The 15,704-nt window shown below is 44.5% G+C and overlaps 1 protein-coding gene across 2 annotated transcripts in view; it reads left to right on the top strand.

The window, feature by feature from the left end:
• Positions 1–12,300, top strand: part of PRNP (prion protein (Kanno blood group)) — a 60,474-nt gene extending 48,174 nt beyond the window's left edge. For both annotated transcript variants that reach the window (XM_077469488.1, XM_077469489.1), the window contains exon 2: positions 8,858–12,300. In XM_077469488.1, coding sequence (XP_077325614.1) covers positions 8,858–9,616 — 759 coding nt within the window. In that variant the 3' untranslated portion in view covers positions 9,617–12,300. The remainder of the gene's footprint in view (positions 1–8,857) is intronic.
• The last annotated feature ends 3,404 nt before the right edge of the window (positions 12,301–15,704 follow it).

Genomic DNA, 15,704 nt, shown 5'->3' with positions numbered 1-15,704 from the left:
GATAGCCTGCCACAGCGCTGCCCCCCCTCCGATAGCCTGCCACAGCGCTGCCCCCCCTCCGATAGCCTGCCACAGCGCTGCCCCCCCTCCGATAGCCTGCCACAGCGCTGCCCCCCCTCCGATAGCCTGCCACAGCGCTGCCCCCCCTCCGATAGCCTGCCACAGCGCTGCCCCCCCTCCGATAGCCTGCCACAGCGCTGCCCCCCCTCCGATAGCCTGCCACAGCGCTGCCCCCCCTCCGATAGCCTGCCACAGCGCTGCCCCCCTCCGATAGCCTGCCACAGCGCTGCCCCCCCTCCAATAGCCTGCCACAGTGCTGCCCCCCCTCTGATAGCCTACCACAGTGCTGCCTGCCCTCCGATAGGTTGCCAATAGTGCTCGACCATCTGATAGCCTGCCACAGTGCTCCTGCCCTCCGATAGCCTGCCAGAGTGCTCCTGCCCTCCGATAGCCTGCCACAGTGCTCCTGCCCTCCGATAGCCTGCCAGAGTGCTCCTGCCCTCCGATAGCCTGCCAGAGTGCTCCTGCCCTCCGATAGCCTGCCAGAGTGCTCCTGCCCTCCGATAGCCTGCCAGAGTGCTCCTGCCCTCCGATAGCCTGCCACAGTGCTCCCCCCAAACACCATACTAGCCTGCCACAGTTTCAAACCCCCCCCCCCCCCTTCACTAGGAGAAGAGATAGGAATAAGAAGGAGAGAGAGATGGGGGACATGTAAAAAGAAAGAAATGGAAGAAGAGGAGCAAAGAGGGGGAGGGGGTGAGAGAGACACCCCCAGTGCCCCCGCACTCACCTCATACACCACCAGTGCCCACACTGGGGCTGATCTGGGTGACAGCTAGGGGGTGCCTGGTGTCTGAGCTATGTTCCCCCTTTCCTGGCTCTCCTGCACGCCCTTCCAGGGATGGATCAGGAAGCCCCATGCAGGCAAGCCTCTCCTCCTGCTTTCTCCTCCCTCCTTATGGCCACAACCACAGGTTAGGAAGTAGGGGTCCACAACAGTCTAAACTGTGGTTTAGGGCTTGCTGGCCCACTTTGAACAAAATAAAGGTAGGGTAAAGCAAAGTATTTTACATCAGGATTTCTCATGCAGGGGTTGCAGTTTCACACAGCAAAATAGGTAACAAAAATGCCATGCCACCTGGCTCCTTCTTTGCAGCACCGCTGCTCTTTTTTCACTGGTTTTTCAGACTGTCTTACATAGCTCTCCTGGCTCACTCAGTTTGTAGTTACAGCACCATGCTGCACAGGCCCACTCTTTGACCTTTCAATTGTGGATATCCTGGCTCCCTGGGCTCTCTCACTCCTCCAAGATTTACAGACCCCCTCATTTCCCTGGACTCGCCTAGTCACCTCATCTCTTCCAGTTCTCCAGACTCGCTAAGCTGTCCTGACTCTCTCAGTCCTGTAGGTAAAGAATCTCTCCTCCAACATGGAGTGCTGTCTCCTAGGTAGAACACCTCTCCTAATGAGAGTATGCCTGCCTCCTGGGTGGAGCACATACCTGTGTCCTGATGGAAGCCCTGGGCTATTGTCGGGTCCTTGCTTATAATGATTGTGCACACCTGCTCACTCAGCCAGCCTGCAGTTTTCAAATAAAACCTGGACACTGCATTGAAGGTTTCATTCCACCCAAGACACTAAAGCCTTTGGGACCCTAATCCAGGATTATGGAAAATAGTTTTCACTGTTTGGACACAATATGCCGGAGCCCTCTGCATTAATATAAACTGTGATTTCTTTTCACAGTGGCGTTGCCTAGCAGTTAGGGGGGCTGAATTTAATTGCAGCATCGATGCATTGCAATGCGGCCATCCACGATTCGGTATCAATGCTGCAACCAAAATAATTGATTTTGGGGTGACGTCATGTGCACGACGTGCTGTGCCCTGCCTCTCCAAACTGAGCTGAAAGTAGCCGAAAGGCGCTGTGCCCTGCCTCTGCACACTGAGCCAGAATGATACTAGACACTACTTAATATCTATCGGGAAGTATTTATTATTTGCAAACTGATGTTACATTCCCATCAAAAATAAAGAAACAATAGCATAAGCACCAGATCATACTGTAAGGGCTCATGCACTCTGCATCTCAAAGAAGCCGCTCCTACAGGCTTTTGAGCTTTTTTGAGCTCTCATTTTTTCTGCCTGGAAACTCCCCTCCATATTAGCCAATGTGTCCATACACACTATGGCTTTTTCAGGAGTTTTGGAGAGGAGAAAAGATGCCTAAGTGCCCAAAAACCTGTGAAAAAGCATGAAAAAGTGCAAAGATGCTTGAAAACACAACAAAAAAAAGGAAAAATTAGCTGAGGGATGGGTTTGTAAAAAGAAATACTTATGCTCAAAAAATCTCAAAGAAGCTTAATAAAAACGTGCAAAGGAGCACAAAAAAGCACAAGCTTCTCCTAGCTTTTAGGCAGAGAAATAAAAGCTCAAATGCCTGTAAGCAGCTTTTTTGAAGCTGTGTAACATTGTTACTTGCGGTTTCAGAGATAATTTTAAATATGATCCACTCTGATTGGCTCCTGGCTTGTAAAAACAGGAAGGAAAGTTGCCATGCTGACAAGGGGTACATGCAGAAGTCTGCTCTAAGGCATGCACAGTGTGTGGGTGGTGTGTGATCTGCTGTTTTGGATAAATGGCTTGGAAGCTTAAAAAAAAGTATTTAAACTGGTACAAAGGTGAAATAGCAGCTGCCAAGACTCCTAATGAGATGGAACAAAACAATCAGAAAGTGATATATTTGAAATAATGTCCAAATCACCTTGAAGTGGAACTGAACTCAAAACGTGAATATTTGCTATATTATTGGTAAAATTTAGAAATGGTAATTGAGCTTTAGACGTACCCTGAACATGTGCATTTTGTCTGGAATTTCTTCTGAAAAATAGTGAAAACAAAAAAATGTGTAATGTCAGTTTAAAGCTGGCTATGCACGGATAGAATTCGTTTGAGCTTTTGTACAGAATTTCAGTAACAAATTGAATTTGAAGTCACTTAAAATTTTTAATGTTTTTCTAATATATTCTATTGAAAAATATTTGAACAGTTTGAAGAGTATCTTTGAGGCAGTATATTAAAGGAGAAGTATGGGTTTGGCTTTTTTCCCATAATTATACTTACCTAGGTGGATGCAGCATCTGTCCCCCGCCGTCTCTGCACTGAGAACCCGGCCATCGAACACCGCCGATGACTTGGTTCTCGCAGCACCCCGAGAGGAGGGCTGCTGCCTGTCAATCAGCAGCTTTCCTCCCTGATCCTCCACACTCATTGGAACACTGAGCTGTGGAGGGGTGGGGAGCAGCCATCTCAGTGGCTCGCTGAGAGGCTATGACCGCCATCAGTCCAGGAAACTGATAGATCCAGACTTCCAAAGTCGGAATGATGCGGTGCCTGGACTGATCTTGGTGACGTCAGCAGAGAGTGGACTTCAGACCACTCTCTGCTGAAAACGGGTCACAAGAGTGAAAAACAAATTGCACTCCTGTGACCCATAGGAGAAGCCCAAGCTTGACTTTGACTCCTTTAAGTAATGCAGTACAAAAGTTGTTACATAAACATTGAGGATTAGCCAGAAGAGTAAAATAGCTTCAACAGCCCAGAAATAACAATAGGCATTCGGAGGGGGACCTTAAAATGTCATAAATTATTATCTATTCTATTGACTATATCAGACCTAGGTGGGTGGAGGGCAGAAATAAAAACGGTTCCCCTCACCCTCCTCTCCTCTCCTCAGTTTCTCCTTGTGTTGGTTGAGTATACTGCATGGACTGCATATTATGGTCTTCTAGAAGAAGTCTAGGCATACCTGTAGATACAGGGGTATGGTAGCTATGGCGTAACGGATAGGAGGGAATGGCATGTGGGAAAAGGTGGGTGGGATAGAGGTTTCACAGGATGTGGATAGCTTAATGGGTGTTGGGGTTATGTAGCCTTAGTGGATTAGAGAGAGAGAGAATTGGAAATAGGGGGTAGGGTTGGATAATATAGGGAGGGGGCTCCAGAGAATATGATGCTGTCTCCTTTTTCCCTATTATTTACAACCGTGGCTGTTTGTAAAGAGGTTGTACGACAATTCTTCTCTACTTTATGGTTATGACAAATTTATTTGAGTATGGCCTCATATATTAATATAAAATAGAAAAGTACCATCATCCAAATGAAATATGAGAAATTGGGAAGGTGGAAATATGGGGGCAAATGACCAAATGGTTATGATAAAAATTCAAACTTTAATACATATCAAAAAAGAATAGACATACAGAACTATTAAAAATACACCACAAGAAACTAAATACTAGCGGGTTCCCCCGGTAGAGCTTCTATTGAAGTGGAGTATAAATTATTTCCTCTACCAATTACGCTGTAAAAAACGCTTTTTCAGGAGGAATGGTCTATAAAACAGGTAATACATTTAGACAAAGCATAATTAAATTTTGAAAACATATTACAATCAGAGTTAAGATAGAGATAAGATATCTCTGCAATTCTAGTTGGTACTAGTGTGCATAAGTGTATTTGCTTTAGAAGAAGAAATTACCTCCAATTTTGAGTGTCCTACATGTGCCAATGCTACCAAATTATGTACAACTATTAAAATAGTTTTTTTACACCCCATCGTGGCTTCCCATGCTGGGCGGCAGCCTCCTGTTCTCCTGCCCTCCACGGTTCTCCACAGCGGCGGCTTCGGTTTCCTCCCTCCTTCACAGCGGCCAATCAGAAAACGGGTCTCACACCCGCTTCTGATTGGCCAGATTGAGGATCAGTGTTACAAAAGCGAGTATTCATTTACTGTTGTAACACCTGGGTGGGGTCATGGCGCAATGCTTTGTGCCATGAGCCACCCTATTTTGACGCCTATTAGAGCCTAAGGCTCTAATCAGGTGCCTCAAAAAAACACCCTGTCACTGTGATTCAGGCGCCTGGTATCCTGAAAGGTTGCGGATACCTGAATAGGGATTGGCTGTGGCGGCCATGGATAGATTTATGCTATGCATTATTCATATAGGGGGTGGCAAAGCTAGAGAGGGTGGCGCCCGGGCACCCCTACTGGATGGGCCGCCATTGGTGCCTTGACTGAAAAAAGGTTGATAAACTCTGATCTATGATAGCAAGTCTCAAATAATAGATAGGTGTTGTGATTTCCATATACCTGGAATCAAGGTTTTGGCTTCAGTTAGCAAATGTGGTTTAAATGAGCTTTTGTATTGTTTTAGGGTCATGGTGGTGTGGTGTAGTAGGAATAGGGCTGGGTGGCTGTCAATGGTTTTAGTGATGAGATGATATACCTCAATACAAAATTGTTGGATTAGTAAGCACTGCAGTGCCACCTTATGTGAATGAGGGTGCCCTTCAATTTATGGCATCTCCAGTACAAATCTGGGATGTTCTGTGATATTTGACGTAGAACTGTGAGTGTGTGTTTTGTACCATCGAAACCTAAGTTAATAATTCATCTCCTCAGTGTTGACATTAATAGAACATTATAACGATTTGTTGTTGATCTGTTCACCACTTTCTGCCCTAAAGTTTTGGTTGAGGTTTGTTTCCCATTATCTCAAAAATGGTAGAACTTCTGGGGACGCAGACAGGGCTAGAGTCTTGGCACAGAAAAGGCTTCCAAAGCATAGTCAAAGCATAAAAAATGCTAGACAGACAAAGAGTGTCTTGCCATGGTAGGTATAACAAATACATTCATCACTTAGTTCACATAAGATGCAAACTCTGAACATGTCTTCATAATACAGTAAAATCTGATTTCATTCAAACTAAACTTTGTTTTGTTTATTAAAGCGGTATTAGGCCCCTTTCACACTGTTGGACCGTTCAGGTCTGCCTTTCAGTTTTTTGACGGCGGACCTGAACGGGCGCTCAAAGTTAGTCTATGGAGCGATGGATGTCAGCGGTGACATGTTCGCTGACATCCGACCCGGTCCGATCCGCTAAAAGCAGACGATTGGCCCTACGTTTGTCTCCGTCGCTGGCGGATCGGATTGGGCGATCTCTCCATAGAGTCCAGCGGCGCTCGACAAGCCCCTCCCCGCTCAGTGAGCAGAAAGGGACCTGTCATCCATCGGCTCAGCGGAGATCAACAGAGAGCTCTCCCGCTGAGCTGGCAGACAGAGGCGGACTCCATACAAGCGGATCCGCCTCGTCTGAATGTAGTAAAAACCAAAAAACACAAACTTTAAATATTGCAACTTACCATTCGCAAACATATCTTAGGGTGTCTCCACTTGGACAGCAGCATTGTCATTCTAGGGAGAGAGTAGTGAGAGATGCACCAGCAAATTTTGGACTTGACTAACAAATTATAGTAGAACTATAAAACTTTTTTTTTTTCATTTTGGATAGAGTAAGTATAACCCCTGTAAGGTTTATGTTTGACATCTGTGTACCATTGGGGAGATTTATCTTTACTTCCTGTCCTATAGCCAAAACAGGAAGTGAAAGGAAATCCCTGCAAATAAAAGTTGATGTACATAAAACTGCAATTCTTATCTCTCTTCAAAGCAGTAAGTCCCGTGGCTTTCTCCTGCTATAAAGTCGATATCTGCCAGCACACCATGAACAAAAGTGGCGTCCAAAGGATTATTTATTACATTATCACAATATGCAATATAAAATTGGTTTGGGCGCCACTTCTGTTGATCCGTGTGCTGGCAAATTTCTACTTTGTGACTTGAACCAGTATCCAGTTGGTTGTTGCTACAAACTTTGAGAGCTTGCTTATAAAGGAACATGTGCGATGGGAATATGAAGTATTTCTCCTGCTATATTCCCCTCCTGGGTCTTTGGAGGATGATACACTGCAGCTCCCCTTCACCACTCCACCAGCAATCTCCTCCAGTCCCTTAAGGCCTTAACTCCCCATGCCACATCCACCATGTATAAGAACAGAAGGGGGGGCTCGCATACAGTGGTGTATTTTGATTTTGTGCTGCCCTAGGCAAGACTAAAATCGGACACCCCCCCCCCATTCAAATTTGTTCCACCCCTTCCTGTCCGTTGACACCCACCACCATCTGATCCTGCAAAAACAGGCGGAGTGGGGATTCATTCCCCATCTGTCTTGCAGATTGGATTGGATAGCAGTCTGATGGAAATGAACAGGTGATCCATTTCCATTCAACCGCCCCATAGAGAAAAGCAAGCTGTGTCTGTGTCCGCATAGCAGACAGATCCCCCACTGAGCAGGTGAATCTGCTTTACAGAACCTGTGTGAAAGGGTTCTTACTATGTTTTTGGTTTTATTGAAAAAAAAAAATACAACTTTGTTCATTTTTATTTGTACAGATATATTTTTTATTGGGGGGGGGGGGGGGGGAGATTTGGAGAGACATCAGGGATCTCTTTTTTGAGACAGGGAAAGGGCCTGAAGTCAGTCCCTTTCTCTGCAGCCTGGGCTGCACTGTGGATGGATGAGATAGGAGTCTGTATAGAGACTCCTATTCATTCATAAACTGAAATATAGTAAACAGTGTTTGCTATAGTTCATTTACTATGTGTCAGCAATTAATGTATACAGAAGCAATCAGTACTGTGATTGCTGTCTGTATTCCTTCAGGAAAGGGGCTGGTAAACACATGTTTACCAGCTCCCCACTCTCCATCCATCCAGATCTGTACTAGCAGCGGCTGCAGCAGGCGGTAGAGGGGGGGGGTGGAAGAGCCGACAAGCAGCTGCATGGAAGGGGCGTCTGGCAATCAAGGAGGTGGGGGGTGCTAAAGGGAGGGTCGGAGGAGCAGAGGGAGGATTTATGTGGACAAACTGATCCCTCTACCACATTTCTCACAGTAGCAGTGGCTGCATCAGGCGGGAGGGGGAGGCAGGAAAGCTGGTCAGCTGCTACATGGAGCAGCCTCCCGAGTCTTCATCCACCCACATTTCCCACATTAGCAGCTGCTGCACCCGGCGGGAGGGGGAGGTGGGTGAGCTGGCCAGAAGCTGCATGGAAGGGGTGTCTGGCAATCAAGGAGGTGGGGGGTGCTAAAGGGAGGGGTCAGAGGAGCAGAGGGGGGATTTATGTGGACAAACCAATCCCTCTATGGATGCCCTGCAGCTCCCAAAGTTGGCGGGAGGGCAGAGGAGGGAAGCTGATACCTGCAGGGCATCAAGTTTGCGGGGGTCGGTGCAGAAGGGTGAAGTGGCGGGAAGAGCGAGCCTGGGGGCAGGACTGCCCCGCTGAAAACTGCCACCAAAGCAGATACACCCCTGCTCACATAGTGTAATAACCTTTTTTTTATTATTAAAATAAAAGCATTCCTCTAATACATCACAATAATTTTTTTAAAGATTAAAACATGCAGTAAAACCAGGAAATGTTTCAGCCAACAAGAAATGATGTCACTGTGTTGTCCCATCCAATGCGTTTCTCCAGCCAATCAGGTGTCTTCAAGGGTATATACTGATATACTGTGTTTGTAGCAGCATGATAGGGACAGCACTGTGAATAGTGATTTATGGTTAGAAATTAGTTTGTTGAGATAGGAAGTTAGAATAAATGCCCATACTTCTCCTTTGAGTTTTCAGCAAATTATAATTGAAAATGTAATGAATGTTTTGAAAATTGTTTTTAAATGAAGTTCTACCCATATATGGCCAGCTTAAAGCAGAGTTCCAGCCTCTAAAAAAATATAAGAACACTTACCTGTGTGGGTATCCCACGATGTCGGCACCCCTAGCCGATTCGTCAATCTGCTTTTGGTGCATGCGCCAGCATGTTCACTAAAGGAAACAGACATATATTTATTAAAAGCACGATTCTTTATTTTCAGCAGCATATGGCTAGCTATTGTAAAATGAGACCCTGTGTATTGTAAAAAATATAACTCAAATATTTTACATTTTTCTTTCAGATGCCAAAAACATTTTGGGCCTGCCTTTTCCTTGTCTCTTGCTGTCTCGTGTTGACAGTAGCCTCAAAAAAAGGCGGAAAAGGCAAAACTGGTGGCTGGGGTAATAGCGGGAGCAACCAGAACCCAAGCTACCCAGGAAACACAGGCAGCAATTGGAATCCAAACCGTGGCCAGAACCCAGCCTACCCACCAAATACAGGAGGTGGCTACAATCCCCATTATCCAAACAACCCTGGATCCAACTGGAATCAAGGTGGTGGCCAAAATTATAACCCCGGAGGAAGCAGCTACAACAAACAATGGAAGCCTGACAAGAAAAAAACCAACATGAAGATGGTTGCTGGCGCAGCAGCAGTGGGAGTAGTTGGTGGTTTTGTCCTAGGAAATGCTATGAGCAACATGAGATACAACTTTGACAATGATATGGACAGTCGTTATTATAACTCCTACCGTAACCAGATGCCCAATCAAGTCTACAAACCCCAGTATCAAGGTAATGCATATGTGCCTGAAGATAGGTTTGTCACTGACTGTGTTAATACTACCATGGTTGAATATGTAGTCAAACCAAATGAGGCAAAGAACACCACTGAGGCAAATGAAACCGACATTAGAGTCAAATCCACCATCATTCGGCAGATGTGCGTCACTGAATACCGTCGTTCACCTGAATATTGGGGTAATTCTGGGCTGAAGATAATGTTTAGCTCAAGTCTCATCTTTTCCATTTCCCTCTTTGTGTATTTTGTGGTGCAATGATCTGAAACATTGGTGAAAGTCAATATGTATACTGTATATAAATATGAAAAAATACAGATATCCTGCTCCACTGCCTAAGCCAATATTTTCTCTACCAATTCCTTGTATAATCTTAGCTTTGGGATGACCTGAAATATATGCTGTGTACTAAGTTTGTGTAAACATTACCTATCACAGCTGTGTAATAAAAAAAAAGCAGTGGTTCCATCAGTCTTGCATGGACACAGATCTACCTTACAAGGGTGGTAAAATGTATATGTCTTGCAGCAAACCCTTTTTTATTATTATTATTATTATTTTTATTATTGTCATGTACCATAAAAAACTGCCTTCTATGTTTGCATGTTCATGCCCCACCATCAAGCTTTCATTTTATATCACATGACTAACTGGAAAGCACCATCACAGCCTTCCAAAGTAGACATCTACTTCTTGGTCTTCTCCTTCATGGACATTCCTGAGAAAAACTGTAGAATGTATCGATTACCTAAGGCTGCTGTGGAGAATGTAGCCTTTCTTGTGGTTTGAACTTCAGTTTCCAATGACACTTCTTACAGATTTCATGGCCAATTGAACATTTCATAATTACGAGGTCACTGATGGCCCTATCCTGAAGATACACATATAAAAAAAGATGGCAGCTGTGCTTTGCATCAGGATGGCGAGCAAGAGAGGCGATGCGGGACCGCAGCAAATGTGATACAATGCAACATCGAATTGTTCTATTACTGTTTACACTAATGGTCTTAAGGGGCAAAGTAAAGTAACCAATAGCAACCAATTCATTTTTCCAATTGCTTTATACTGATAAAAGATTAAATCTGGTTGCTTTGGGCTGCTGTGCTATACACACAATCACTGCTCTTTGCACTACTTTATTAGATCACTTACAGGCAGTCACTGGGTTACAAACAAGATTTGGTTCTGTAAGTTTGTTCTTAACCACTTCACCTCCCCCCTCCTTCATGACCACGCCATTATTTGCAATATGGCACTGCATTATTTTAATTGACAATTGCGCTGTCATGCAACGTTGTACCCAAATAAAATTGATGTCCTTTTTTCCCTACAAATAGAGCTTCCTTCTGGTGGTATTTGATCACCTCTGCGTGTTTTGTTTTGTTTTTTGCGCTATAAACAAAAAATAGACTGACAGTTTTGAAAAAAACAAAAACATTTTTTTACTTTCTGCTATAAAACATATCCAATAAAAAAAAATTGAAACAATCAAATTTCTTCATAAATTTAGGCCAATATGTATTCTGTTACATATTTTTGGTCCAAAAAATCCCAATAAGCATATATTGATTGGTTTGCGCAAAAGTTATAGCGTCTATAAACTATGGGATATTATTATTCATTTTAATTTATTTATTTTGTTACTAGTAATAGCGGCAATATTGCGGCGAACATTCAGACACTAACTGACATTTTTGACACATTTTGGGGACTAGTGACACTAATACAGTGATCAGTGGTACAAAATATGCACTGTCACTGTACTAATGACACTGGCTGGGAAGGGGTTAACATCAGGGGCGATCAAAGGGTTAACTGTGTGCCTTGCCAGTGTTCTTGTGTACTGTGGGAGGTGCTTTGACTAGGGGAAGACATGGATCCATGTCCCTGTTGTGCAAAGACACAGGATCCATGCCTTCCCTCCTGACAGAATGGCGATCTGCCTTTTTTACATGGTCAGGCAGGGGCGGACTGACCATTCAGGCACTCGGGCACTGCCCGAGGGCCCCATGTCACTAAGGGGCCCCATCAGGGTTGCCAGCCTCAATAAAACCAGGGACAGTATGTAAAAATCTGTGTTTTAAAAAAAATCTATCTATTTCCTGGGGGCCGCATAATCTCCTATTGCTTGGGGACCCCATAATCTCCTATTACCCGGGGGCCCCATAATATCCTATTGCCCGGGGGCCCCATAATCTGCTATTGCCTGGGGGCCCCATGAGTTGTCAGTCCGCCCCTGTGGGCAGGCCACTGTTCTGCCTCTGGACCGAACAATCGGCAGGTGGCGGCCTATAGAATCAGCGATACCCGCCAATCAGCTCCCGCTGTATACAATCACAGCGGAAGTGATCTGGCGGCTGCGCACATTCGCACCCACTACACGGAAGATTAAATTACTCTTCCGGGTAAAAAAAATATTTTTACATTTTTTTGGCTAGCATAGGAAAGGGTTAACACACTTGTAACATTTGTTTTGCTGTCTATGCCCCTGTTCATAAGATTTCACCTCACTTTCTGTCCCTGTGACAAAATTTTGGGTTGTCGCGAAAGCAGGGATTGGTGATAAAGCTTCAGTGGGGACACCTTTTTCCCATAACTCTTACAGGAGTAAATTTCCCTTTCTAGGGGTAGATTTCCTCTCACTTCCTGTTGTCTGCCTCCGATTGTAACTATGAGTCGGAGGTTTTAAACTCGGGGACAGCCTGTTTTGGCATAATAATTTGTTTACAGTCATTCAAAACAATATCTAACTGTGTAGTCAAGCTTGAACATGTAAAGCTGATTGTGTATCCTACACTCGAACTAAATAATTTGCATAATTGTTGGCAGTTTTATTATAACAATGTAAACATCAATGATGAAAAATGGAAGAAGCATGCCTGCTAACATAGCGGGTCACCTGTTGCTGTACTTGTACTGTATTAATAAAGGATGTTTTGATTTTCCATATGTTTTAATAATCCATATAATGTGGCTGGTGCCACTGTATGCATGCCTGTAAAATCCAGGAACTGCGTGAAATGCGTAGGTATATAACCACGCTGATTTACTGGTTTGTAGAAGTAAACACTGCAGGGTAAAGTGAAAAAGGATCACTTAGTTCTTCCCTCCTCCACGTCACCTTGCCTCTCTCCCCTACAACTTTGTTTGGCCACTAGGACTGGGTAAAGAAGACACAAACAATGTGTAAGTTCCAAACCTGTCATAGCTCACACAGGGCTGTGGACTCCCATGTGACTTCCCCTGGCCAATCTTGAGACCAACCTATACACAGGCCTATGCTGGTTATTTTACTTCCCTCTAGGTGGCCAAACAGAGCAAGGCAGAAGGGACTTATTTTGAGTATGTACTGCCAGGGACTGAGAGGAGTTAAAGGAGAAGTCCAGCCTGAGCTCATTTGGCTGGGCTTCTCCTATGGGTCACAGGAGTGGAATTTGTTTTGCATTCCTGTGACCTTTTTTCAGCAGAGAGTGGTCTGAAGTCGCCAAGATCAGTCCAGGCACCGCGTCATCTCTACTCTGGAAGTCTGGATTCGCCATGCGCCTGGACTGATGACTCTCTCAGCGAGTCGCTGAGAGGCTGAGATGGCTGCTCCCCGCCCCTCCCCGCCACTACACAGCTCAGCTCTCCAATGAGCATGGAGGAGCAGAGCAGGAGAGCTGCTGATTGACAGGCAGCAGCTCTCCTCTCGGGTAGGTATGAGAACCGAGCCATCGACGGTGCTCGGTGGCTCAGTTCTCAGTGAAGAGGCAGCAGGGGACCAATACTGCATCCACCTTGGTAAGTATGATTATGGCATAAAAAAAAAAAACAGCCAAAGCTTCTCTTTTAAAGCGGGAGTCCACCGGGACTCCGCGTTTTTTTTTTTTTTTTTTAAAAGCCAGCAGCTACAAATACTGCAGCTGCTGACTTTTAAATAGTGACACTTACCTGTCCAGCGCGCCCGCGATGTCGGCACCCGAAGCCGATCGCTCGCTCGGCTGCCGGGTCCCGCCGCCATCTTGGGTATGGGAATCAGGAAATGGAGCCTTTCGGCTTCATTTCCCGGTTCCCTACTGCGCATGCGCGAGCCGCGCGGCGCAATCCGGACGGTCCCCGCTGCCTCTGGGAGCTGTGTGTTTCCCAGCAGGCAGCGGGGCACTTGCTGAAGGGGGCGGGGCATTGCGGAACGGGGGCGTAACCTACGCTCGTTCCGCAGACAGCTAGCCCGGAAGTGGGTGCAGTTACCTGGATTATCCAGGTAACTGCACCCCCCTCCCCCCTGAAAGGTGCCGATTGTGGCGCCGGAGGGGGGGAGGGATCAGATGAGCGGAGGTCCATTTTAGGGTGGACCTCCGCTTTAAGTGACATTTTCCCCTTGCAAGCAATCACTTTAAAAGTATACTGTTATACAAAGTTAATAAAACCAGTGAGAGCTGCAGGAAACATCAACACTCTTGGAAGTATTGGTTTCAGTGTGGCCTTTAGCAGAAGACTTCTCGGCATCGGAGTGGAACTCAGCAGCAGAGTCAGTAGGAGAGGTGACTATATACACTCTTCATTTACAGAAATTGGTTTAATAAAAGATCACTTTAAACTTAACCAAGAATTTTTTTTTAAATCTGCAGGAGCACATTGAATCAGCGGTAAATTTCCTATAATTTGTTGGCACTGCAATTTTTAGAATTCATTGTAGTTTGTGTCTCTACCCATGTATTGGAGCCATAAAAGTTTCCCTTTCTTGCAAATTGTGTTCCTACTAGACATGTGCAATTCGTTTCGTTCCAAATTAGTTTAACCAATTTCGACAAATTTGTTCACTCACAATATCACATATCACAATATCACAATTAACAAAAACCCTTTTAACAAATTTTTCCAAATATTCAAAAATTTTAAATTCGAAAAAATTTTAAATTCGAAAATTTGTAATAATAACTATTACTATTAAATTATAGACATTGGAATTTCCTTTCAAATTTGGCTGTTAATGAATGTAACGAATACGAATTTATCCGAAGTTACAAATTATCCAAAATAACGAATGCCCTATCTAAACGAATGTAACATAACAAATTAATAATAATAAATAACAATAATTTTAAAAAAACGTTTTATTATTATTATTATTATTATTAATTCGATCCGTTCCATTTGTTTAGATACAGCATTCATTATTTTTGGATAATTCGTAACTTCGGATAAATTCGTACTCGTTACATCCATTAACAGCCAAATTTCAATACCTATAATTTCATAGTTAGTAATTATTAGTTATTATTATTTCGAATTTTTGCATTTTCGATCTTTTGAATTTTTGCATTTTCTTTCTTATTTTCGAATTTACAAATTTATGAATTTTGATCATAACGAATGACCTGAAAAACAAAAAAAACAAATGAAATTAAAATGAAAACGAACACATTTTTTGTCAGTGCACATTGTCTAATTTCTACGCCCTTGACAATCCAAAAGTGTAGTTTAAACCCATAATGTTATGGCTATAAGGATCTGATCTTAGAATATTATTATTAGAAGCCGGAGAAACTTGTTATCAAGCAATCAAGCAAAACTGAAATATGTGTTTGGTTAATGATTGCCTCTAAGCAATTTATTGGCTCAAAACTCTTCTCCAGAGGACTTCATTATGGAGATCTCTCTGTTAAAAACTGGTTGTTTCCCTTCAGCCATGCCTTCCTGCTGCATTCTCAGAACTTGACACCCCATAAAACATGGAAGGTAAGACCAATTATACTGGTGCCAATCTTTCCTCTGGTCAGGGACAGGTGCCCAGCCTTTACCAGTGAGGGATGGTTCTTAAAGTTCAGGTTCTTGTGCTGTCAGCCACAGAGTAGGGTGACCAGATGTCCCCGGTTTCAGGGGACAGTCCCTGGATTGAGGACACTGTCCCCGGACCAAGTCTGTCCCCAGATTTGACTTCAACAGGAGCTGGGGCAATATTCAAAGACAGTCAGTGCACAATAAAAAATAACTAAATCTGAATTACACACCCCGCTCCTACTAGCTTAGGAGGGTGTATTTTTTTCCATTATCTGTGTCCCTTTCTGATGATGATGTGCTGGTCAGAGCGGATGGACTATTTCTTCAGTTTCCGACACATGCCCATTCAGCTCCCCTCACATGTTCTTCTGCCTTGGCTCAAATCCCGGCCAGCCGCCTGCCTGCTTATCTCCTTGCCTTCCCCGGCAGAGTCATTTTCCTCCGCTCCCCACCCAGTAGACTGGGCCCAGAGAGTGAGACCTGAGAGGCTGTGAGGCCGGTGGAGGTGGCGACGGGCATAGAGAGGCAGCTGAGCTCAGCTGACCATGTCCAGCAGCAGGAATAGAGGGGAAGCAGATCCAATCGTGGG

The sequence above is a fragment of the Lithobates pipiens genome, unplaced genomic scaffold (assembly GCF_037356315.1).
Source record: "Lithobates pipiens isolate NorthernLeopardFrog02 unplaced genomic scaffold, aLitPip1_a1.2 Scaffold_8, whole genome shotgun sequence".
In the NCBI taxonomy this organism is placed as follows: Eukaryota; Metazoa; Chordata; class Amphibia; order Anura; family Ranidae; genus Lithobates; species Lithobates pipiens.
This window is presented reverse-complemented; position numbering and strand designations above follow the sequence as displayed.